The sequence below is a fragment of the Acomys minous genome (assembly GCF_964271855.1).
Source record: "Acomys minous genome assembly, chromosome: 6".
Taxonomy (NCBI): Eukaryota; Metazoa; Chordata; class Mammalia; order Rodentia; family Muridae; genus Acomys; species Acomys minous.
In genome coordinates, this window is record NC_140487.1 from 65,905,622 (window position 1) to 65,930,947 (window position 25,326).

The 25,326-nt window shown below is 44.6% G+C and overlaps 2 protein-coding genes across 2 annotated transcripts; one reads left to right on the forward strand and one right to left on the reverse strand.

The window, feature by feature from the left end:
- Positions 1 to 2,803: 2,803 nt before the first annotated feature.
- KEL (Kell metallo-endopeptidase (Kell blood group)) lies at positions 2,804 to 19,709 on the forward strand. Its single transcript, XM_084785907.1, has 18 exons — positions 2,804 to 2,917; positions 3,200 to 3,341; positions 3,625 to 3,801; positions 4,227 to 4,351; positions 4,662 to 4,808; positions 7,798 to 7,860; positions 7,939 to 8,127; positions 8,770 to 8,918; positions 9,685 to 9,814; positions 15,364 to 15,474; positions 16,590 to 16,688; positions 16,889 to 16,966; positions 17,405 to 17,505; positions 17,650 to 17,760; positions 17,906 to 17,973; positions 18,180 to 18,349; positions 18,676 to 18,771; positions 19,482 to 19,709. The coding sequence occupies exons 1-18, from the start codon at positions 2,894 to 2,896 to the stop codon at positions 19,641 to 19,643; spliced, it is 2,142 nt and encodes a 713-aa protein (XP_084642033.1). The 5' UTR covers positions 2,804 to 2,893; the 3' UTR covers positions 19,644 to 19,709.
- A 603-nt stretch (positions 19,710 to 20,312) lies between these two features.
- LLCFC1 (LLLL and CFNLAS motif containing 1) lies at positions 20,313 to 21,678 on the reverse strand. The gene is made up of 3 exons (XM_084787243.1): positions 21,610 to 21,678; positions 21,385 to 21,514; positions 20,313 to 20,817 (listed from the first exon to the last, which is right to left on the reverse strand). The coding sequence occupies exons 1-3, from the start codon at positions 21,643 to 21,645 to the stop codon at positions 20,642 to 20,644; spliced, it is 342 nt and encodes a 113-aa protein (XP_084643369.1). The 5' UTR covers positions 21,646 to 21,678; the 3' UTR covers positions 20,313 to 20,641.
- Positions 21,679 to 25,326: the final 3,648 nt, after the last annotated feature.

Below are 25,326 nucleotides of genomic sequence, written 5' to 3' on the forward strand. Positions count from 1 at the left end.
GACAGGGCAGATAAGGAGGCCTCACTCCTGAGACAGCTCCGGGAAGAGTGGTTACTTTACCCACAGGAGTAGGGAGAGGTGAACCCAGTTTCTATCATGGTAGTTACATGATAGACAGGTAAGGTAGGACAGAGCCTAAGTTCCAGCTGCGGAGGCTTCTCTGCAGGACTAGTGTTACACAGCTTACTCTCATGTATCAGCACCATGATGTAGCCGAGGACATCTGACTCTCTAGCTTACACTCACCTAATCTGAACAGTCCCTGTGTGCATTTCCCTAGAGAACTGCCAACTAAACGGATTGGTGTGTAGCAAATATGGGAGACAGTAAATATAGTGAAAGGATAAGTGTTTATGGATACAGAGCTTTAGACTTTCTGAGAAAGGAATGCATCTTTGGTGTACACCAGAGCAGAATAGACTCTGTGTGTGTGTGTGTGTGTGTGTGTGTGTGTGTTTGTGTGCACATGCACACATGTGTGAGTATGTGAATGGATGCATGTGCTCCCACATGTGAGTGCAGGTGCCCTGTGGAGGCTACAAAGAAAGGTCAGATTCCCAGGTGAGGAGGTTATAGGGAGCTGTGAGCCAGTCAATATGTGTGCTGGGTCCTGACATCAGGTCCTCTTCAAATGTGTTCTCTTAGCCACTGAGCTATTTCTCCAGCCCCCAGAGGGCAGCCTTTGGGAGTCACCTTTCTCATGCCATAGATTCTGGGGATTGGAGTCAGGCTTTCAGGCTTGCACACATGACGGCACCTACTGAACCATCTTTCTGGGCCCTGGACTCGGGTCTTTTGATATCCTGCACTCTGGTCCTTATTCTAAGTCTGTCCCTTAGTCTGATCCTCATTCCTACCCCTAACTGAAATTTCACTTCCATTTTTGGCCTCATCATTATACTGAGGATCCAAGACCACAATGAAGCTTATTTGTGACTCTTATAACTTCATTGCTCTAAAACCAGGCTCTGTGACTGTTTTCTTGTGTAGTCGTTTCTGTGTGTCCTTCTCACTGGCAGTCAGCCTTGATCAGATTTTACTGCCTCGTAGCCCAGTGCCAGGGCAGCCATGGATGTCTGGTTTTGCTGCTGTTGTTGTTCAGTCATCCAAATCACAGTGTCACATTGTTCTTTCTCAAATATTATTTTTTCTTGTCATACCTTTCCTCAAAAGTCTCATTGCTCCCAAATCTGCTTTTCATTTTTCATTTTTTGTTTTTGGTTTTTTGATTTTTTTCTTTTTGAGTGAGATAGGGTTTCTCTGTGTAGCCTTTGCCGTCCTGGACTCACTTTGTAGACCAGGCTGTCCTTGAACTCACAGTGATCTGCCTATCTTTGCCTCCCTGAGTGCTGGGATTACAGGAGTGCACCACCATTCCTGGATCAATATCTTGCTTTCTACTGCATGAAGTCTAGACTTTTCTTCATGAATTCCTTGGCCCAAGTGACGCTCCAGCTTTGTTTTACTTTCCAAATTGCACAGTCACCATGCCACATCCATGTCCCTTCAGAGACTCCAAACTGCTGATACATGCCATTAGCTTGGCCTTCCTAATACACCCCATTTTGCCTATGATGGGGACACAGGGAACAGAAATGTCTTTGTTTCAATGTGGCTGCTGATGAGGGCTCAGGGTGATTTGGGAAGCAGAGTTTGGGCTTAAAATTCCATCAATTCCTACTAACACTTAAGGAGCATCTTGAGAGATTATGAAGGAAAAGAAATACCATACCTGCCACAAAATGTTTTCCACCAACAGGGAGATGAAGATCTAAGCTGTCATCATAATATAGGGCAGAGTAAAGAAAGAGACTCAAAACAGCTTCATACTTTTTTTTTTATAGCAGGCATGGGAAAGTATTACCTTCATTTTCCAGATGAGAAAGCTTGCTTACCTTCCTGAGGGTGTAAGTGGTTGTTTATTGTCACAAAGCTAATAATTAGCCAATTAGGGTAGGCTAGTTGGGTGATCTTTTTAACGTGTGGCTCTGACTACAAGCAGCAGGGCCATGGCTCACAAGGAAAAGCAATGAAGCATGCTTGAGAACAGTGTTGAATGGGCTTGGGATGGTGAGGCCTCCCTGGCAAGTGGTATTTGACTCAGGAGCTAAGGAATCCAAGAGATTTCAATCAGAAAAGAAGGGAGAGTTAGGAAAGGATATTCCAGGAGCAAAGAGACATTATGAACAAAAGTCAAAGAGGCAAATGCAAGGAGCAGACCAAGGGCAAGATTGCTTGCTGATTAAAGACTCCCCACTCTCCCCTCTGAGAAGCTATGATAAAGGAGGAGGTGAGGCCCGGGTGTTCCCTCACTGATAAGCAGGCCCCACCCGGAGGCCTACACTACACATTTGGGGACAGAGGGATAGAGTGGAAGAGGTGCCCCTTCTCCAGGGACATAGGGACTGGAGTGGGGGCAAAAAGGGGTTCACTTTCTGAAAATTAGTCTCTAGATATTACACCTGGAGCAAAATCAGAGGAGATTCTGGAAGCCAGAGAGAAGCAAAGACAAATGGCAAGTGTCCTGGAGATCCCTTCTGGAGAGGGAGCCTAGTGTGGGGTTTAGGGTGGCTAGGTGCAAATTACTGTCCTCCCAACACACACTGGAGGGGAGGAGGGAATTGGAAGCATCCAGAATAGAAGAAGGGAAAGGCAAGGGAGGGCATGAAGGAAAGTGGGCAAACTTGAGCCTCCAGGGAAGGGGCTCATTCTGGGAACTGCCTTGAGATGAAAACGTGGGGAGAGGGAGGGCCAAAGTGGCTCGACAACACTGTTTTTAATATAACCTTCCTTTTGGCAAGCAGCTTCTCTCTTCCTCTCCTCCCTCCACTTACTTCAGGAGGAGAAGGACAGAGTGGAGGATTAGCTGAGGAAACAAAGACAAGCCGATAGAATGGGACGTCCATGGAACCGGGAGGTAAGTGGCCTCTACCATGACACGGGAGTCATCTCTTCTATCTCTAAAGTCCTACAACCCTGTTTGATCTTTTTTTAAAAAAATTAATTTCTGTCATGTGTACTAGAGGGCGGGCTTTTAGGGAGAATAAACAGAATTATCTCTGTGCAAAGGGACAATAGCACTAACATCGTTACCCCCTGCCCCTCCCCATTATCTCCTCTTAGTTCATCCCAAACTTCTTAGTCTTGTTTTTCTTTTTCTTTTCTTTTCTTTTTTTTAACCTCTTGTTTCCCCCACTAGAGATCTCCAGAAGAGGGACTTGACACTGAGTGCAGCCGACAGTGGGCAAGAGCCAGACGGGTGCTGATAGCAGTCCTGCTTTGTGGCCTGCTCCTTGGTTCTTCCGTGTTTTGGGTGTACATCTTCCAGAGCTGTGGTCCTCGTAAGGAAGATCCTGGAACACCCCTGACCCAGGCAGCCCTCCCTCACATAGACTGGTCCAGGCCCCTGAGTCTCCCGCCCCATGACTTACTTCCTCCTATGCTCAGGTTCCATGAGGATCCAGACTGTTCTCTTTCTGACTCCCACAGCAGGGTACCAGTCAGAGGACGTCCTTCTTACCTTTGTCCCTCCGTTATGGCTCCCTAGAAGTCCTCTGCCAGCCCCTGGGGGGAGCCCTTGTTCAGTTTGCTCTTCTTTTCTCGCTCTGAGCTTTTGTTTTGCAGGCCCCTGTGAAACACCTGTGTGTTTGGATCTCCTAGCTTATTACTTGGCCTCTGGAAACAGAAGTGTGGCCCCCTGCACCGATTTTTTCAGCTATGTCTGCCAAACAGCCAATGGGACCAGTGATTCTCTCCAGGCTCTTACAGAAGAGAACAAGAGCCAGCTGTGGAGACTATTGGGTGAGGATATCGGTTGGCAGAGTCTCTGGGCAAGTAGACAACTGAGTCTCAAGTGATATTGATAGTTTTAAATTCTGCACAAGTAGAGAAAACTTCCCTTTCACTCCTGCCTCCCACTACTGCCCAAGAGTCTTCTTTAGTCACATGCTGGTTGCACTTAGGCTTTTTCTTTTCTTCTACCTCTTTTCCTTTCTTGCTTCCCTTTCTGCATTTTATTTATTATCCTTATCACCTTTTGTGTCTATACTCCATATCTACCCTGTTGTCAAGCTGAACCATTAAAACCTGGAAGATTCCCCCCATTTTTCAAAGCTGGATCTTCTTCTATATCTCTATTGGAAGTTTCCTGAGCATCCCTGTTTCCATCTTCTGTTTGCCTCTGTACCAGTATCCACTCCATTAATTCTCCTATGTTTCCGTTCTAGAGTCCCCAGGGTCCTGGAACCTAGGTTCCGGACAGGAGAAAGCCTTCCAATTCTATAACTCCTGCATGGACACAGATGCCATTGAAGCTTCAGGGGTGGGTCCACTCAAACAAGTTCTTGAGGAGGTGAGAAAAACTGAGATGTCAACATCTCTAACTAAGTAATTCATATGACCAATGCATACTTGAGGGCTGCTGTGATTTTTCCAATAATGCAGGGCTCTTTCTTAGGGATTCCAAGCTACAGAAGGGAGATAGAAATGGAAATACTCTCTGAAGAATTGAGACTTAGAGTAGAGAAAGAAATAGGAGGCCTAGAGGTATCAAAGTGCTCAGAAACAAGGAGCAAGTGGATGTGAGGAGGAAGGGAAGATGAACACATGGGGGGATGGGGCTGACGGGTCCCTAGGTTCAGTTCTGTCTCTCTTCTATGAAGCTTGGAGGCTGGCACATCTCGGGCAACTGGACTTCTTTGGACTTCAACCAAACTCTAAGGCTTCTGATGAGTCAGTATGGCTACTTCCCTTTCTTCAGAGCCTATCTGCGACCTCATCCAGCTCCTCCCCACACACCAATCATCCAGGTGAGGCACAGACTGGCAGGACCACAGTTTCTCCTGAGTCTCTAACTCTAGGCTATCACTGCTTACAAAAGATGTTTAGAGCTGAGAGATAACACACAGGTGCAATGTAGGGCCCAGCCCTATCTTAAGGGAAAATTAGTACTGCAAGGATTAAGGCTGCTAGGTGGGGTGGGGGAGGTGTAGCAGGACCAGCTCTGTGAAGAGTGAAGTAAAAAAACTTTCAGCTTTCTTGATTGCAATATGGATCTCTCCTAGTCGTTCTCTCTCCAGAAGTGCCCTTCTCTTATTTACTCTTTGTTTTCCCTAAGGCACCTTTATAAACGTAATAGCTAAAAGCCTGTCATTTTAATAGACCATGCACTCAGGACAGGCCCCTAACCCTTAGCCAAGCATCTGTGATCTCACCCCTACACTTATCTCCTGTTATCTGTCTCCTCCTTCTACTCTATGTTCTGCTGACTCACGTGCAGTGACAAAAATTTTTCCTCTTCTGTTTGCGTATGCTGCTTTATTGCCCGTAAAAATCCTGAGAGACTGCTATGTGTTTTCAGATGTTAGCCTTGAGAGTGTCCTTCAGTAACCCTTCCCTGACACACTGGTTACAATTTAGGCGAAGTCCCTCTGTCGCCCATTTGATTCTCTCAGCATTTAATACTCTGAAAACCTGTGGCCTCAACAGACTAGAGTTCTCAGAAACTAGTGTCCACTACTAGGTGAGTTTATACATAAATTAATAATGGAAACATCACTGGTGTGGTAAGCACTGGAGTGTTCTATATTTGCCTCTGAATTCCACACCTTTGTATAGAGTACTATTTCAAGAAAATGTGGCCATCAGTATGAGGTATTCTAAGATATGGCTCTGACACGAGCATTCATAAGTTTAACTATTACAGTTTGGTGGGATTAGCTAAAATCTGAACTGCTTAAGGACAGATTTAGAGAGGAGGCCACCAGTGGAGCCTTGGGATGTGGCTAATTATCTGAGTGGGAAAAAAATGAAGCTAAAAGATACCATAAAAGGGTTACAGGGAGCCAGCCTGATCTAAAAAAAAGTGAGTCCAGGACAACCAAGGTTATGTAAAGAAACCCTGTCTAGGGAAAAGAAGAAGAAGAAGAAGAAGAAGAAGAAGAAGAAGAAGAAGAAGAAGAAGAAGAAGAAGAAGAAGAGCTAAGGAAAGTATTTGGAATGCTGTGGCTCCTGCAAAAGTCAGTGAGAGGCTGGCCTAGAGGATAAGTAGGAAGGACTAGTAGGAATGAAAATAGGACACTGGGCCTCATTATTGTTGGCCCAGAATGTCAAGAAGACTTGGTGACTATTAACACATGGCAAGGGGTCGGGGGAGAGGAGCTCCCGACACCTTTCAGATTTACCATGACTCGGTGTAGAGTTCAAGTAGAATCAGCTTTGGAGCAACCTGAAGCAGCTAAGGATTCTAACGCAATGTATTTGAGTTTCACGTACGATAACAAAAACAGAAAATAAGAGCTGAGTATGAGAATATGACCCATTTCAACACGCCGTTGATGGTCCCAGGAACTTTCTAAGGCTTCTGGGGTAGAAAATAAAGGAGGTGGGACAAACACTGAGTCAGCACCAGTCTGGCTAACCTTTTAGAGTAAGTTTAGCCAGAGAGGGTGGATTTCAGGGTGCCCACGAGGTGCTGAAGCAAGAGAAACAAAGGAGTAAGGGGACTTATGGAGACGGAAGATAGACCACCATGGGTGGGATCACAGAGATCCCAGGAAGAACTAGTTACAGGAGAAACGAACCATGGAAACAAGAGAGTCCCTCACCTACAGAGCAGAGAAGAGGAAGACACCATTGAAAGCTTGCAGCTAGTGCTCCCCCTCCAAAAAAAAAAAGTGTAAAAATGGGAAGAGATTGTAAGTGGAGATCAGGAGGACAATAAAGGAACTGAGAAAATGGGCAAGGATACCTTTCTCTTTAAACTTTGGGCATAAAACGTAATAAAGATGGAAGAAAGTAAATAGGTCAGTGGGATTGGGGTATTGGAGTGGGAGTGGGATATTGAAGTCGAAAGAAAGAAAGAATGAGTATAAATATTCTCTGAAACAAGCTTACACTAGGGCATGGACACTTGCTTGGAGTGCAAAGTTTAACTGATCCCCTACCCATAGTATCAATAGAAATGGTATTTTAATATGAATGCTTTTTAAAGTCTAAATTGATGTAAAACTTATGATGAACAAACCATCAAGTTTTCATTTATTTGTAGTTCTAAAAATACAGGTTTTTTTTTCCCAAAATTGAGCAACACTGTTGTGGGTCTTTAAAAAACAATTACAATTTTAAAATAGAATAAAGTAGATTGTGGAATTTGGTGCTAGGGATTGGATCAAGGGCTCATTTGTGATAGGCAGCTACTCTACTGTAGAACCATGCCCCAAGCTCCTGACACTGTAGAATTCATTTTAAAAATTCATAAGCAGAGTGTTGATGATTTATTCATGATGGAATTTTCTGCATTAATTGTGATTTTAAAATATGTATTAAAATATGCATTTAGCCAGGCACGGTGACACACACCTATACTCCCTGTGCTTGGGGGAGGCAGAGGCAAGTGGATCTCTGTGAGATCGGGGGCAGCCTGGTCTGAAAAGCAAGTCCAGGACAGGCAAGGCTACACAGAGAAACAAACAAACAAACAAACAAACAAACAAAAGCGCATCTTCTGAGTGTGAATACTTTTTAATAAGTGCACTGGACATGGGTGCCCCACATCCTTCATTTTAAATCCACACTGTCACAAAGAATAGTTTCCTCTAAACAAATCTGTGTGTTCCTCTCTCACTGAGAAGCTCGACATTTGCATGCAAAGACTTACCCCAGTCCCTTTCTTCTGTTCACTCCATCCTCTCGTTTTTTTCCTATCATCCCATCTCCCATGGTAGCTCCCCTACCTTCCCACGCCTACCTTCTCCATCCCCTATATGCCCACTTCTCTCCAGTCTCTCTTGTGTCTAGATAGACCAGCCGGAGTTTGGCATTCTTCTCCAGCAAGGGCAGGAACAGAAGGTCTATGCCCAGGTAAGATGCCACACAACCAACTCCCCATCCCCAAGTAAAAGGCTTCTAGCTTCTGGGACTAAGGTTACCCTCCTCTAGGTCCTGCGGGAATACGTGACTTACCTGAAGCGACTGGGAACTTTACTCGGAGGTGACCCAGAGAAAGTCGAGCAACATGTCTCCTGGTCCCTCTCCTTTATGTCTCGGCTGTTCATGTTTCTGAGGCCACTGGAGCAGCAGCGAGCACAGGACAAGCTCTTTCATGTGGTTACTATTGGTGAACTGCAGGTGCCTAGAACTGAAGGCCTGGGGAGTCTGTGCTTGATGGCCTCTAAAAACTTTCTCATTTTTTTGTCTTCTTCCTTCTACGATCACGAATTCTTTCCCTTTAAAAGCACATGTATTTAGCCAGGCATGGTGGTGCATACCTTTAATCCCAGCACTCAGTGAAGAAGAGGCAGGTAGGTCACTGTGAGTTTGAGGCCAGCCTGGGCAAGGCAACACAGAGAAACTCCATCTCAAAACACACACACACATGCACACACACACACACACACACACACACACAAACACAAACACCACAAACACACATGCACACATGTATGCACTTATTTATTTACTTATTTATTTACTTATTTATTTTGTGGAATGCTTGTTAGGAACATGCCAAAATATGGGAACCAATTTTGGGGAGTTGGATTCTTGTTTTCAATCATACAGGCTGGGAGACTGAACTCATGTGGTCAGAATTAGTGCAAGTGTCTGTAACCATTGAACTATCTTGTTGGTCTCTTCCTTTCCTTTCAATTTGCCCTTAACTCTAGTCTTCTCCAGTCCTTTCCCTAGCACACTGTCCCATTCTTGATTCCCTCTCTTTCCCTTCCTTCTGGTGTCTTTTCATGCTCCTCAGCTTTGTTTCCTTTCTCTAAGGAAATGGCCCCGGCCATCGACTGGTTCTCCTGCTTGCAAGCAACATTCACACCGATGTCTCTGAGTCCCTCCCAGACCCTCGTGGTCCATGACCTAGACTACTTGAGAAACATGTCACAACTGGTAGAAAAAGATCTGCTGGCAAACAGGTTGGTCCAGGTGGAGTTGGACAGATATACCGGGCAGGAAAGGAGAGTAAGGAACAGGGACACATTGAGTGAGAAGCACCTGCAACATGGCGGGCGGTGGGGGCAGAGAAAGACGGAACGGGTGGCACAAAAGGAAAGATAAAAGCCAAGCATTGGGATGTGAGGAGGACCACATGACACATGAAAGGAAGGATCTATGGGTGAGACAAGATGAAGTGTTTTCTAGGAGTGTACCGTCAGCAGCCTTTAAGGAGCTCCTGCACTACAGGAAATGCGAGAAAGCCCAATTCTGAAAGGCACGAGCCCAAGCCCTTCTCTATAGCCCCCCCCCAGTGGCAGCATTGTCTAGAAATCCTTTAGAGGGTGGGGGGCAAAGCAGCAATAGTATGACTTCAGCAGCTTTGGATAAGTGTGCACTGAGAGACAGCTGCCTGCAGGACTGAGGTAAGCCACGAAGCCAGCTTTGTTGTACCTAAGAACCTATCTTCAGATGAGCTGAGGTTTCCTGCTTTTAGAAATAGATGCATAGATGAGTCCAGTCCTCTCGCTGCAACTGCAGAAGGCAGCCTCTTTACTCCATCCCTCTGCTACTCCCAGAGCCAAGAAATACTGTCCTTGATGGCTTTGCCTATATGACAGTTACTCTTTGTAAATATAGTAGAAAGAGAGCTGCCTGCACATGTACCATGGTAGTTTAGTGAACAGATTATTCATTGGGGCGTGTCTAGAAGCCTTTTGATTTAGGTTGAGAATTTTGTATCCACAGGGACATGATGCAGAGCTACATGATCTTGGGGCTGGTCGATAGCCTTTCCCCAGCCCTGGACAGTAAATTCCGGGAGGCGCACAGAGAACTGAGCCAGAAACTCCGGAAACTGAAAAGACTACCACCTCTGGTAAGGAGAGAAGGTGAAGTATTTTCTATATTGGGGGGAAATATTGATATATTTGCAGAGATAAGATAGCATAAGAGGAAAAAATAGCATAGGAGAGCTCCCACCCTGTGCAAATAGGCAAGATGAGAGTACATCTTATGGCTATAGACACCACCTGGCTATTTTCGTGGCATTTGGCTGATCATTAGAGTTTCAACATAAAAGTGAAGTTAAGAACCTTTCCTTTACCGTAATTCTTGAGCAATATCTTGTTTTCATAAACGCTATGGTTTGATGATCTGAACCTAAAGCTTAGTTAGACTTACTGTGATGAGCAATATTTGTCAGGCAGTGGCCATTTAGAAGATCCCATGTTTGGTGTTCAAGTGTGCACCACAGAGTTCATCCCTGATCCTGTGGGATGGTTTTGTTTTGTTTTGTTTTTTATTTTGTTACAAGCAGACTTAGTTGGCCAGGTCTTTGCATATCTGAGGAGAACGGTATATAAAAAAAAATGTGTAAAACCAACCAACCAGTCAGATGCGTCATCTGAGATACACAGCTCTTCCCTCACAGAGTTCCTTGAAATCCTGTGTCAGAGCCTTTCAAATCCAAGTGGAGCCATGCAGAGCACTGGGCACATCCTTACTTCAATGAAGGCCTCTATTTATGGTCTTGAAAGGGAATAATTTTTTTCTTGCTAATTTGTGGGTCATTTTTAAAACATCTTAAAAATATTTCTTCAGTACTGGGGAGATGGCTTAATGACTAAAGTGCTTGCCATTCAAGTGTGAGGACTTGACTTTAATTCCCCAGTTTGAGTCAAATTTCAGTAGTATTGTCTATAATCACAGTGTTTCTGTGGCACAATAAAGCAGGAGAACCTCTGATATTCAGGGCCCAGTAGCCTGGTGTATACAATGGCAACACGAAGAACCTCAATCCCAAACAACGTGGAAAGTGAGGTTTGGCACCTAAGGTGGTTTTCTGAACACTACATGTGCACCATGGCAGTTACTGTTCTCTCTCTCTCTCTCTCTCTCTCTCTCTCTCTCTCTCTCTCTCTCCCCCCCCCCCCCGCCACTTCTCTCTCTCTTTCTTCCCTCCTTCCCTAGCTCTCTCCCTCCTCTTCAGATTTATAAAAGGAAAATGTTCTCACTGAGGTAGAGATATAGCCATTGATTATTTATGGTTTATAAAAGCCTAGATAATTTCCTTTATTGGCTTAATCCTCAAAAGTTTTATGATAAGCACAAATAACATTATATGTTTTTACTTAGTTATCTTTTGGATTTTAGAGATAGAGTCTATGTCGCTTGCTCTGTCCTGGAACTCACTAGGTAGACCATGTAGGATTTGAACTTAGAGAGATCTGCCTGTCTCTGACAACTGATTGCTGGGATTAAAGGCATGCACAACTATACCCATCTCATTTTATGTTTATTTTAAAGATGGACCAATGAATATATGAGTTTGAAAGAATCTGACTATAGTATTAAGTTTGAGCAGGGCTCTTCTCAGGCTGTCTGGCTTTAAGGTCAGTGTGCTTCTTCATTATACCTTAGAACCTTCTCCACTAGGATGGTCACTCAGTGTGGGGTAGGTTCGCAAGACGCTGCTATGAGATCTATCTCTTGATCAGAGGAAGCAGAGCATAACCCCCCAGCTGCAAATTTCCTGGCAAAAACATAGCTTCCTGTAAGTGACGGCTCTGTGGCATGAGGTCATGCCTTAGAAGGTATAAACATGCCAACACAGAGACTCATGCTTAAGGAATGTGAAAGGCTTACAAACCCTGTAATCATTGTCCTTTCCATTAGGTATATAACTGTGAAGTGTGTATCATGCTCTGCCAACTAATAGATGATGCCCTTGGAGAAGCTGCTTCTCCTTTCTAAACAGGACAAAAAGTGACACAGAGCAATAATGATGATGGCATCTGAGAAGTCTTACAGTCACAATCAGGCATCCATGTACACTACTCAGTAAAGATGATTGTATTTAGCCTTCCCTAGAAATGCTCTGGAGTTTTTAGTTCCCATTTCTTAGACTGAGAAGCAGGTGTAAGAACGACAACTTCCCCTGATATCTCATTTCTCTTAGTGAGGAATCAGGCTACAAACTAAATCTCCTTGGTTCATGAACCTATATTTTTTAACACACTAGGCTGGATTGAGAAATAAGTGGGTGCTACAGCACTGGGTTAGCAAACTCTTTCATAGAAAGAGTTTAAGATAGTTAAGTATATTTGTTATATTCCATATGGCTTATGTTGCTAACATTTGACTATCTTAAGTGGCACAGAAGACAGAGCTGAGCTCCTAAAGAACATAGTTTAGACAGTAGATACCCTTGGTGGCTCCTTAAAAATGGTGAGCATAGAAAGTTTGAATGTCAATAGGAGTAGCAATGTTTAGAGAAAGAAAGGCATTGCCTGACCTTATCTTTCAGGAGCAATGCACGGATCATGCTGGCTGAAAGTTAGTCTACTATGTGGGTTTGTCTTCATGACTCTGACTAAGAAGGAATTATGGGGCTTTTTATGCAAGGCTGTGCCCAGCGCTGCTGCTGAAGTACAGCCTGGGTGGTTGAGAACTGGTTCAGCCAATAGGATAACACTAAAGCAGAAATCAGAGAAAAGGAGGTCTGGTGGGTCACTGTATGGATGCTTATATTTCTTTTCATGAAATGGAACATTCAAAGAACTTATCTGACTTATATTTTAAAAGAACATGCTTCAAGGTAAACAGTGAAATTTCCTGACTTGTGATTTAAGAGGTAACATGGAGTCAACGGCCATATAAGATTCTGACCTTGATTTTTAGTTCCAGACAATGGTTATTAATTGCAGACTTCTGATTCCTCTTAGGAATTCTAATGTAAGTTCTTACTTTGAAATATCAGTAGCTGTCAAATGTGACTCTTTTTGTTGACTAGTTTTGAGAACATAGTCATCAGAAATGCCTATTAAACCACATATTTCCTTTATGAGACTTGTAAGGCTGGATTTGGGACAAGGACAGCAAGATTTCATATTTGCCTCTGTGTAATAAGAACTATTTATATTCAGCCAAAGATCCCAATTTATTTAGGCAATTTAAATTTTTTGTTTAAACAAGTAACTTCATTTGCTTTTCTTCTTGTATCCTGGGTCATCTGCAATTTTACCCAGTGTTTCTTAATCCACATTACTATTAACATCTTGGTAGAAAAATATTCAGTCAGGCTTGGTTTAGCTATAGATTCATCTCTTAATTTATGTGTTTTCTTGTTTTTTCAATTTTTTTTTGACACAGAGACTTACCATATCACTATGATGATTTAGAACTTCTAATCCTCCTGCCTCAGCCCTTCAGCTACTAGGATTACTGGTGTGTAGCACCACTCATAGCATGTGAAGTGTGTGATATTTGTTGAGTACCAAGTACTAAAAATTGTTTCTAGGCACCCATTATGTAAGAGTGAACAAAATAGGGAAGTATCCCTGCCTTTGAATATTTATAGTTCGGGAAAAGAGAGATAATAAACTATGTGTGTTGGGTAGTGTTAGGAAGAAAGGCAAAACATCAAATGAAGAAAAGGAGAGCAGAAGAAAGAGAAGTTATAATTATCAATAGACAGGTCAGAAAAGGTCAAATTAACTGTGAGTCATTCTTGTGATGTTTAGTTATGGTTCAATCAGACAAAAGTCCACTCATATTGCACCATCATTCCACATCAATTTCTTCATTTACTAGGACATGATTTGAGACTTTTCCAGATGCTTTCCTGATGTTAAGATAATGCTATCAGAGTGGCAATAGAATTCCCAGAATAGTTTTAACGGAATGCCAGTGGAATTAAAATAAACAGTGATTTTAAGGAACTATGTCACTTGGTCTTCCAAATCTGTAAGGAAGGTAGAGCAGACATTCCTCTTGTTTGTACAGCTGGTCTACCTAAAGAACATGGGTTTAAGTTAATAACTCACATTTGTAAATGGTGGATACTGTGTTTAAGGGAAATACTGTGGTACTATTTAAAGACAAATTTAGTTTATTGGCAGGTGTCATTGGTGTTTGCAGTAATTTATACTGAAAAATTAAGAGGTGTCTACTAGATTTACAATCTGTAAGATATATGCATGTGTGCATTTGGATAAGCAAGTAATTCTGAACCATCCTTCTTCAGTGATGCTGCTCACTTTTGCTTGGTTCACACTCTGATTTACTGCAGCACCTCTGTGTCCTGGGCTTCTGCTGTGGGACTCTCTGATGTTACTGTGGCCCTTATCTGTGTTTGTAGTGTGCTCTTATCTGTGTTTGTAGATCCTAGTCTGTCTTGTACCCTGGTTTAATGAGTCCTTTAAGTAGATACAGTTTTATTATTTTGACTTTTTTTTTTGTCCTCAGTAATTCTACACTGGTGTTTAATAGTTACACATTATTTTCCATGCCTTCAAAAATATTCCTTTAATAATTCATTACAGAATTTTATCTAGAAGTCCTTACATACTCCTGGGAGCTTTCTTGATTTCTATTATTTCTTTATAATATCATTCATGGTTTGTAGAAGGTATATCCAACCATATTCACTGCCCTGAAATGAGTCTTCTGAACTTGATTTTCTTACATTTGGAACATTTTTCCGCCCTTTACACTTCAGAGATTTCTCCCTCCTCTGTTTCCACATTCCCTCTATCATGTGTCATGTCCACCACCCTTCCCTGTCAGCAGAGATTCTACTTTGAGTGGTGCACTTGCTACTTCGTTTTGCTTTGACTTGTTCTAGCGGCAAACAGTGCATGATGTAAAAGCCCGCATTTACCGATCTATAGGATTCCGCAGTATGACACACACACTCTAATACAGGGCATGGACTGTGTGGATGCAAAGAGTTTCTCCCTTTGGTATGAAGGTTAGGAATGGAGGTGTGGGAGGAAGGAGTGTGTGATGGAACTCCTGGGCCGTGTGTGCGGTAGGTTAGGGCTGAGGTGGGTAAGTCAGGATTAGATGTTCCTCTTCTCCTGCCTAGGAGCCTTCTGTTTCCCCAAGAGAAATGTCCCAAGGGACATCCATTCATATCAGTAGGCAACAAGCATAGGTCTTGAGGGGGAAGGGAAGCCTCTCTCTGCTAAGCGGCAATGGATATTGCCAGAGAAAATGATAAAGGAAAATATGTATGTTTGTGTTGTTGTCGTCATATGGATATTGTATGTGTGTATGTGTTGCACATGCACCTTTAGTGTTTGAGGCAGTTCTCTCACTGGACCTAAAACACTGACACAGATAGGTGCCATGGCAGCCAACCAGCTTCAAGAATCTGTTTTTCTCTGTACCACTCAAAGCATGAACCTCCAGATCTGACTATTTATATGGCTCCGGGGTTCTGAATTCAAGCTCTTGTATTTCTGTGACAGGCACTTTAATACCTGAGTTATCTCCCCCCTCCCTTGGAAATCAAAACTTAAAAAATCCATCGAAGAAAACATCCTTTAAGATAAAGGTCTGGGGAAGACTAGCACTGGAATGTGGTAAAACAAACAAACAAAGGCCTGGGCAGGTCTCACTCAGTCCAGTATGTTTTTTCAGCCAGCCTACCCACGATGGATGAAGTGTGTGGAAGAGACCGGAGCCTTCTTTGAGCCTACCCTGGCAGCTTTGTTTGTTCGTGAAGCCTTTGGCCCAAGCATCCAAAGTGCTGTATGTGAGAGCTTTCCCCTGCCTGCAATCCTCTACCCATCCCAGCCGACACACCTTACCCTGGTCCTGTGATGTGTGTTTTTCTTTGTGTTTCGTAAGGAGGGAATCAGGCAAAAAAAGAAAGCCAACTAAGAGAAAACCCAGAGGCCTGTTCAGTCCCTTGGTCAAGTCCAATTAAGCTGCAGGATATGAAGTATCCACAGCATGAATTAATGTGAACACTTCACTGGATTTTCCTGGTATCCTGTTTGTTCAACCATAAAACAAACAAACAAACAAACAAACAAACTCCTTGACCTTTAAGGCTATCTCTATTTGTTTAAGAATTTTGAACAACACATGATCTACCAGGAACACAGGATGATGTAATCTCATAGAGGCAAATGAGCAACTTCTAAATGAGTGAGGAACCTATAAGCATTTTACATGTAATACTTTTATAGCCATTATTTTCCTGATTTACTAGGAAAGTGGATTGAGTCAAGAGTCGTTAAAAGACTTGCTTATCTTCACAGAGCCACCAAATAGCCATCAGGATTTGAACTTGGTCAGTCTGAAGCCAGAGTAATTTCTGATACTGTCATGCAATTCATTCCAGCAGAAAAGAATCTACATAAAATAGTGAGCATTTGAGAAATAAGATATATAATCTCAGGACGTATGTCTGTGGAGACTTCAACTTACTGGGAAGCCAAGGAACGTAGGAGACAGGAAATAGGTCTTAATTGGGGGAGTATGAGCACAAAGGCCTTGAAAGCATGGAAGGAAACAGGAGCTCCCCACACCTCCTGCTTTCTGAGAGAATTGTCTAGCTCCAAAATAAAGTACCCACCAGTTTCAGATATCCCAGTGGCAAGACACTGATTGTTATTATGTCCTCTTCTTGGGGTAGCCAAATCCCTACCCTCTGTGTGCTTGGGACTGCCTTAGAAACGCCACAAATTGTTATGCCCTGGATATTTGTGGTACTCTGAGAAAGGTTCTCTTCCCCGTTCCCTGACAGCTTCTGGTACCCAATAGGCTCTTTAGAGCCAATGTCTCTTTATAGACTGCAGCAAGATGATGGTTCAGACTGGTCCTAATACTGTTTTCTTTTCCCTGCCCTCATCTGATAGGCCATGGAATTATTTGCTGAGATCAAGGATGCTGTCATCATACGCCTCAAAAAGCTCTCCTGGATAAGTGAGGAGACCCAGAAAGAGGCCTTGAACAGGGTAAGGCCAGTATTGTAAGGCCAGGATTACAGGCTAGTTTGGGGCCATTTAAGAGATAGTTGATTACTGGATCAAGAAATGGGGATGGAGGAGAGGGATAAGGGCACAGAGCACATGTCTGGGCACAGTGTTAATTGCTCTGTTTCTGAGGGTTTCTGAGGAAATGCTGGCTGCTTACAAATTTTTGTGTCTCTTTCTAGCTCACTCAGCTTCAGGTGGAGATGGGGGCCCCAAAACAGGCCCTGAAGCCAGAGCTGGTGAAACAGGAATATAGTGATGTGGGTCTTTGTTCCTCTCAATGTTTCTTAAGTCCTTGACTTTGTACTTCCGTGATGCAACTGTGTGTGCAAATCAATCTATTTTCTGTGGGCAATTCTGAGCCATCCTCTTCTTTACCCTGGTGCTGGATGGGTCTTATAGTCCAAAACCCTGGAACTTTCTAGGGCTCTTTTTTGTACATACATACATACATACATACATACATACATATATACATACATACATGAACACCAGTGCATTCTGTGATGTGTCTATGTTTGTTTGCATGATGATGCATGTAAACTCTGTACCAATATGAGGTGATCTTACAGTGTGATCTCTGCTTAAATGTGGTTGCATGTATATCAGGGATTATATGTTTCGGTTTAAAAAACACCAAGCACCATCCATCTGTATTCATCTCTGGGCATCTAAATGCCCTGCTGCCTCTTCCCCAGATACAACTTGGTCCCAGTTTCCTTCAGTCTTTCCTGAGTTGTGTACGATCCCTCCAGAGCAGAAAAGTTCGGAGCTTCTTGCAGCCTTTCCCCTACCACAGGTATGAGAATAGATCCCAGATCCCAGAAATGGGCTAAGAACAATGACAGCAGTCACAAGTCTATGATGATGGTTGGGAGAGACTGCACTTGCCTGGCAAAGACAGTAAGTGATGGAGCCGTATTTATGTGTGCTCTTCATACAGATGGCAGGAATCTCCCTGGGGGGTCAATGCCTACTATTCAATATCTGACCATGTGGTAGTCTTCCCTGCTGGCCTTCTCCAACCTCCATTCTTCCACCCTGGCTACCCCAGGTATGGACCGTTCTCTGAAGGTGAGTCTTTTGGTGGGAGATCTCAGGAGGCATTAACAGGTGTTAGGATGGATAAGACTTGGAGTTGGAAAATTGAGTAATTTTTTGAGGGGTCCTGCAAGTAAAACAAGACATTGTCTCTGTAGAGCCGTGAACTTTGGTGCCGCTGGCAGCATCATGGCCCATGAGCTACTGCGTATCTTCCACCGACTCTGTGAGTATTGGAAGGTAGTGCCAAAGGAACCAATAGGGAGAACATCAAAGAAGGCCTGGGGGGGGGGGGAAGGAAGAGGTTGCTTCAAGGCTCCAGGAGGGACATTCTGAGAAACGCCACATGTTCCTGGGAGTCAGGTTAGTCTGTGGTATCCCTTATACTGCACTGACCTTCACCAATTTATTCTCTCACTCCATTTTAAACAGTACTTCCTGGGGGCTGCCCAGCCTGTGACGCCCACGCACTACAGGAAGCATTTCTATGCCTGGAACGCCACTATGCTGCCTTTCCCTTACCAAGCACACCGTCCGTCAATGGCTCTCACACACTCTTGGATAATGCCGCAGACATAGGAGGCCTCGCCATTGCATTCCAGGTATGCCGAGGTCCCCGTCCCTTCACTTTCCTTCCACTATTGCTCACGGAAACATAGTGGCACAGCTTTCTGCCCTTCGCATTCCCACTGAACAGATGGCAACTTGGGACCCCCTCCCTACCCTGTAGATTCCCTACCTTCTAGAACATCTGTAGGTCTTCTGGTAAGTACCCTTTCTTCTTGGCTTAGACCAGTACATCAGTGCACACTCAGATAAGGCAGCTTAGGAACTTGTTGGGATACCATGCTAGGTAGCTGGCATCAGACTTCCAAGAGCCCACAGATTTGGAGCCTAAAGCAAATTTCTGTACCACACCCATATCTAGGCATACAGCAAGAGGATAGTAGAGCACAGTGGGGAGTTGACCCTGCCCAACCAGAACCTCAACCCCTATCAACTCTTCTTCCGAAGCTACGCCCAGGTAAACTGCTCCCATCTCTCTACACTTGCTTCATATCAGTTAAGGACCCTATCACTAATGTTAAAGGGATGTTTGCCTCCCTGCTACACTGCTCCATACTGACACGTCCACTGTCACATATCCCACTTTTATCTTTTCTCATTTGTTGCTTTGGAACCGTCCTTTAGATGATTACAGCAACTGGCTCCTTACCCTCCCCACAAAACGAGACTCTCCACTTCCAAGCCCCTCTCTAAGCAAAGACTGTTGTTTGTTTCTTTTCTCATGCTTCAGAAATACAGACTATTTTTAAAGGCACCAACAACAGGCTGGACATGTGACCACACTACTCAGAGTCCTCAGTCCCAGGGCTGGTCCCAAACTGGTATCACTCCTTTGAATACCTTGTGCTCTGAGAGCAGGATGGTCCACAGTTCAACACATTAATGGCTCTCTTACAGAACTCCACTACCAAACCCTACTTTGGTCCTGTACACATGGTAACATTATACAGACAAGTTCCTTCCTAAACAGCTAGTGCCATGTTGAATGATTTACACATGACAAACTATCCATGTGGCTCCTGAGAACCCAGCCCCTCCTCCTCCTCCTCCTCCTCCTCCTCCTCTTTGTTCTGCCTAGCGATCTCCTAGTCCTTGTATCCAACCTGTCCCCTTGACTCTATGAAATTTTCTCTACTCCTTACTCTTTTTGACCATCTTCCTCCTCAGGTGATGTGTAGGGAGCTGAGCTCACTGGACCCTCAGGACACTCACAGCCCTCCAAGCCTTCGAGTCCATGGACCCGTCAGCAATACTCCAGACTTTGCCAAACATTTTCAGTGTCCGCGCGGTACCCTTCTGAACCCCTCTGCCCGCTGCAAACTCTGGTAGCTTCACTACTAAAGAGACTGAGATGTAAACACATAGGCTTGTTCTGGGCCCATCCTTGAGGTCAGAAGAGATTTTGTTCTTTTGGTTCCAAAATTAAAAGCATGTATTTAGCTTTTGCTACCTCTTTTTATCCTGTGTGTGTGTGTGTGTGTGTGTGTGTGTGTGTGTGTGTATACATTGTGGGCTCTAGCGTATGTGTAGAGGTCAGAGGACAACCTTGGGTACTAGTCCTTGCCTCCTATCTTGTTTTGAGAGAGAGATATATCCCAGAGTATACACCAGGCTAGCTGCTCCTCCGGCTTCCGGGAACTCTTCCCTGTTGCCCTCCTATCTGTCTGTCTCACTGTAGGCATGCTGAGATTACTTATGTGGACAACTGCATCTAGGCTTGCAGTGTGTTCAGGGGACCCAAACCTAGGTCCTTGCACTTCTGCAGTAGTCATTGAACCCACTGAACTATCTCCACAGTCCATCTCTTGAAGCCTCTTTCCTGATACATGAAATTCCTAGAAGTCAGGAAGGATAAGAGGGGAAAGTGCCAAGAGAGGCTTCCCGGACAGTGGGAAAGCAGCAGTGGGAGAGCTGGTGGGTCTGAAGATCAGTCAGTGAGGCAAAGGCCGGGCGATTCAACCAGTCAGTTAGAGAACCAAGAACCACTCACAACTGTTTTCAAGATTTTATTGCTATTGCTACTTTATTGTCAGTCTCCTCCCTCTAACCTGCTGTTTTAGACAAGGCTTATGAGAGAAGGGTGTGGGTCTGGTGTCTTTAGCCCTAGGACATGAAATTCTGGCTTGAGGTGGCAATTAGGTGGTGTCAATGGGAGTTGGGAAAGTGCTGTTGATACACCCTAAGGCCAGATGCTTCTTAGAGACAGGGAGTAGGGTATGCATGTGAGGAGGCATGTGGGAGAGGAGGTCAGAAAGCAATCACAAAGGGGAGGTAGACGTCCAAGTCCTCATGAATGACCCAGACTAATGCCTCTACCTCAAAGTCTCTCATAAAAAAAGCATGATGCTAGCCAGGTTGAAGCAGAAGGCTAGATCAAAGAGGTGGTCCCGGATAGTTCTTGCCTGGGAGATCATGTCTTCTTGCTGCGCCATATCTATCACCTGCCACAGCTCACCAACTGATGAAGCCACAAAGTGTTCTTCGAACTCCTCTTGGCCCTGGTCTGGAGCAGGAAAGAAGGCCAGAGATGAGCAGCCCGAGTCTCCATTCTAGTCTGAACCAGAACGGGGAGGAGGTGAAAGGTGGACGGACAATTGAGGGCCAACTGCCACGATGAGTGCTGGCCTTGGCTGGAGAGAGAATGCTCTGTCAAGAGGGCTTTGCAGAGCTCACTTCAACCATTGCCCCATTTCAAACACTGGTGACATCCACTTCTCATACCAGTTCCCTACTCCGAAGTATTGCACTATTTGGGGAGTGAGGGACACCTTCGAACGTGAAGGCAAAGGGCCCCTCTCTAAGCAAACACTGTACTTCCTCAGAAGCTTTGGACATTGCAGATAGCCTGTGCTGTGGCCTGGCTAGGAGTCTCTATAAAGCCAGATACTTTTACCTGCATCTATTGTTTCATACTTATGGTGATAGGAAACATGAGTGATCTCCCTCAAACCAAACCCACCTCAGACTGATCCTGGCCTGATCAGCTGCCGGAACCTGATTTCAACCAAAGCAAATGCTCAGTTCCACTCCCTGCCCCCCTCCACCCATCGCCCGCCTCTCCTGTACCCACCTGCAGAGAATATTTTCTCTTTCTGACTCCTGTCATCATCCAGGCTTGCACTGCCCTTCAGAGTCTTCACTCCCTTGACTTGCTGCAGCAGCAGCAGCAGCACAGCTGTCAGGAATGTTGCCCTGTGGAGCTGGGAGCCCAGGGATGTCATGGGCCTCCACTCCCGTGGTGCCTCTAGTCCCAAGCCCCAGGTCAGCACCACTCTAGACCCATCTCAGCTCTTACCCCTTGCCAGCTTCTCTTTTCCTCCTTCTCTTCCATAGGAACTCTGACTCTATGTGTGCTGTGACATCACCGCCATGGTTCTAGCCTACATTCTAGATCTTTGTGCCATTCCATTGCCAGACAGAGGAGTGGGAAAGGGCAGACACTTCTAAGACAGCTATAATGGGTCACCTTATAGATCACAACCCAAAAGGGCTCCAGAATTTGCCAAGTATCGTCATATCTCTTACATCATTGGATCTGCATAGTTACCTGTACTCTAAAGAAAGAGCATTCTCATAGTCACTACTTAGATGAGAAAACATCTAGGTTCACTAGGAAAGCACACCTCCCATGAAAGATCATCAGGCATCAGTGGGCATAGATGTGAAAGTAACCTTTATTTTCCAGATGTAATTGTCATCTTGGAGACTTATGGCCCATCCTAGACCTAGTCCTGGAAGCTTCTAACCTCCATACAATCCAATCTATGCCTAGAATGTTTTCAGCCTCTGAGACTTACAGCTGAATAAGCTCACCCTTTCTTCCTTTTATTGAGTTCTGGCTGGCTGGTTCAACTCAGCTGTTCTGGCTCAAACTCTTCTCCAAGCTGACTAATTCAATCTGGCTTCCCTCAGTTTCCGACCAAATTGTTCCGCTTAGCCTCAAACTAACTCCAGCAATCTGTCGTAATTTTGTGGCTCATTCTCATTCTCTGGCTCATTCTGTCTTCACTTGTGTTAGCTTGTTATCTCTTCAACATCTCTCTGTAAAACTCTCCCGGTAAAAACTGCCTGTGAACTCTGGTACCCAGGATTTGAACACTTACCCTTGGTGGAGCGGCCTTCTGGCCACACAGAGGAAGGGCATGCAGGCTATCCCTGACAAGACCTGATAGGCTGTGGTCAGACAGAGGGTAGAGAATCTACATACCTCAGTCTTTTGACTGCTGGGATTAAAGGCATGTACCACCACACCTGAACCTAAGCTTTTCTTTACCTGAAACTTGCTCTCTACCAAGCTGGCCTTGAACTCTGTTTGCCTTGTCTCCTGGAATTAAAGGTCTGCCTGGTATTCCAGCTGGATCACACAGACCTATGAGGTCCTTGGGTGTGATCTCTTGTCAGAGCAGCCATGTTATGAATGAAAAGTCCTCTATACATAGGAGTATTCTACATTAGTGCTTTTGAGTCTAAATGGCACACCTGTCTAGAAGTCCATGTAGCTTTTCTCTGTGCAAAGTGTACAAACCATTATCCTCAAGTCCTGCTTGAGGATACATGCTGCTTGATGCTCTGTCTTAAATTCAAAGTCTGATGAAAACTGGGAATAAGAGCGGGGGGGGGGGCAAAGGATGAGAAAGTACACACATCATGTAAGGCAGAGAGACAGAGAGAACTTCATGCATGGTGTGTAGGGATGCATTGAGAGAGAGGGTGGTGGTACAGCCCTTACTTCCAGTTACTCCAGAGGTAGGGAACAGTAGGAAAATCACAAGTTCAAGACTTACCTGTGTTCCAGAGTGACTTTAGGCCAGTTTGGGAAATTTAGTGAGACCCTATCTCATAAAAATATTTTTTAAGGAGACGGAGATGTAGCTCAGTGGCAAAATACTTGGCATGAAGAAGAGCCTGGGTTCATCTGCAATATTACACACATACACACAGAGATACACACACATACACACACACACACACACACACACACACACACACACACAAAGAGAGAGAGAGAGAGAGAGAGAGAGAGAGAGAGAGAGAGAGAGAGAGAGAAATAGAGACAAAAGACTAAGTCATCTTGGCTTTGAGCAGAGGGTATTCTTTTTTTTTTTTCTCTTTCCCTTATTTTTCTTCATTCCTAGACTTGGCCTATTTTGCATCTAGGCTGAAATACCTTCTTTTATTTTGTATCTTTTTTGCACTCTCAGACACAGAGAAGCTGTTTGCAGAGTATGAGACAACTCCTTGCTTGGTAGAGGGGTGAGAGCATGTGGAAAAAAGACAAGAAGACAGTGTAAAAAGGAATCAAAGATGCTAGATAATGAAACTGGAGAGAACCTGCCCTACTGCCTGCTCTGGTCACAGTCTGACCTGTTGGCTCGCTGACAGGGAGGACTTGAGAGCAGTGGGTTGGGAAGGTGGTGTGAAGGTCCTCACTGGAAAAACAAAAACACTTGTGGACCATGAGCGGCCAACCGAGCACAGGGACAGCGAAGGGTTGCTCTCACCATGCACACGTAGCCTGGAAAACTCATGCAAACACAGGTACCAGAGTGTGTACATGAACCTATGGTTTTTCTGGAAGAAAGATTTGCAGAAATGAGAAGATGGGGTGAGAGAGGAAAGTCTTTCCCATTGAGGTAAGTCATTCTAGCAGGGACACTCACATAGAGTGGCCGACTCTAGATCTTGCTTCCTTGAGCTCCCAACTAGGTGACAGGAGACTGGGGAGTGATACTGAAGGGCACTTGATGGTGGTGGCATAGAAGTGTAAGAATACAATGACCCTGCTTACCCCAACCTTGCACCCACTGACCTGCAGATCCAGAGAACGATGAACGAATGGAAAAAAATAAAATCACGAGTCTCCTTCTGGCTATTTTGGAGGAGGAGCTTCTTGGCTCCCTGGGATTCAATGAAATCTACAGCTCTATAAACATGAATGGGGAGGGCAACAGTGGGAGGGGGTAGGCTGGAGTGGAAAGAGCCAACTTGGACTCACCATCGATGACTTCTATTCTTTACCAACTCACCTGCCTGACTCCTGGCATCAGAAGTAAATCACGCAGAAATGAGTTATTTCCTAATTTTCATCTTCTTACACAGTATAGAACGTAGGAAAAGTAGAAACAAACGAACAAGACCCTAACAATTCCGCCATCTGATGGCAACAGCTGCTAACGTGCTATCCAGATGTAGAGCTTATTTCTTCCTCCTAGATACCTGTGAGCAGGTAGGAAACACCCTCTGGACTCAACAATAGGCGGCATGCCTGCAACAAAGACACAGCTTCTCTGCTGAGACACTATTAACAGGGGAACTGCTATCTGGAAGAAAGGCTGCAATGGTGCTTCATGTAGAAAGCTGCAGGAGCACTGAGTAGAAGAAGACAAGAAAGGGCAACAGAATGATGTCATGAAAATCATGACTATTATCAGAAGGAAGAAAGATTCAAAACTCTGTTTTCACCAACTGAGATGGATGGAGATGGGAAAAGGGACAACTTGGTCCCCACCGAGCTATTTATTCCTGCCCTCCCACTGAAGACCTTCTTTTCTTGCACAGGAGCAAGGAAAGAAGTGAAGACCTATGTGTGGTTGCTCCCCTTCTTCCTTCAGGGACCTATGGCCAATGTCCTTGGTGACTGCACCTGCTCTGTGTGGTCCTGACTGAGCCAGACTCCTCCACCACAACCTCTCTCCACCCCCACCCCCTCAAGGATTAGCTTTATGGGCTTAGTGTTTCCTTGGCAAGTGCACTGCTCATGACCTGCTCCCCCTCCACTTATCAGCGCATCTATAACCCCAACCTCAATCTTATCACTCCCTCCATCTCCTTCGACTGGAAGTCCACGGGTTTCAGAGATCATTAGCACCCACACTGCCCCAACCCCCAGTGAGGCATAAAAATGCCCCACAAGGTGACCCTCCTACTCTCTAGGTAAGAACACTGTTTCTCCTGGTCTCAGGCACCTCCTCTTCCTTTCCTTTCCATTCTTTCCCTGCTCAAACGACTATTT

Bases quoted from the DNA above. Each gene is read 5' to 3' on its own strand.
- KEL (XM_084785907.1), top strand. From the start codon at position 2,894: ATGGGACGTCCATGGAACCGGGAG. The intron at 9,815-15,363 runs GTAAGGAGAGAA...ATGTTTTTTCAG, and splicing joins TGAAAAGACTACCACCTCTG to CCAGCCTACCCACGATGGAT. The intron at 17,761-17,905 runs GTATGGACCGTT...TTGTCTCTGTAG, and splicing joins TTCCACCCTGGCTACCCCAG to AGCCGTGAACTTTGGTGCCG.
- LLCFC1 (XM_084787243.1), bottom strand. From the start codon at position 21,645: ATGGAAGAGAAGGAGGAAAAGAGAAGCTGGCAAGGG. The intron at 21,515-21,609 runs GTAAGAGCTGAG...CTGGGCTCCCAG, and splicing joins AAAAGAGAAGCTGGCAAGGG to CTCCACAGGGCAACATTCCT. The intron at 20,818-21,384 runs GTGGGTACAGGA...TTCCTGCTCCAG, and splicing joins AGAGAAAATATTCTCTGCAG to ACCAGGGCCAAGAGGAGTTC.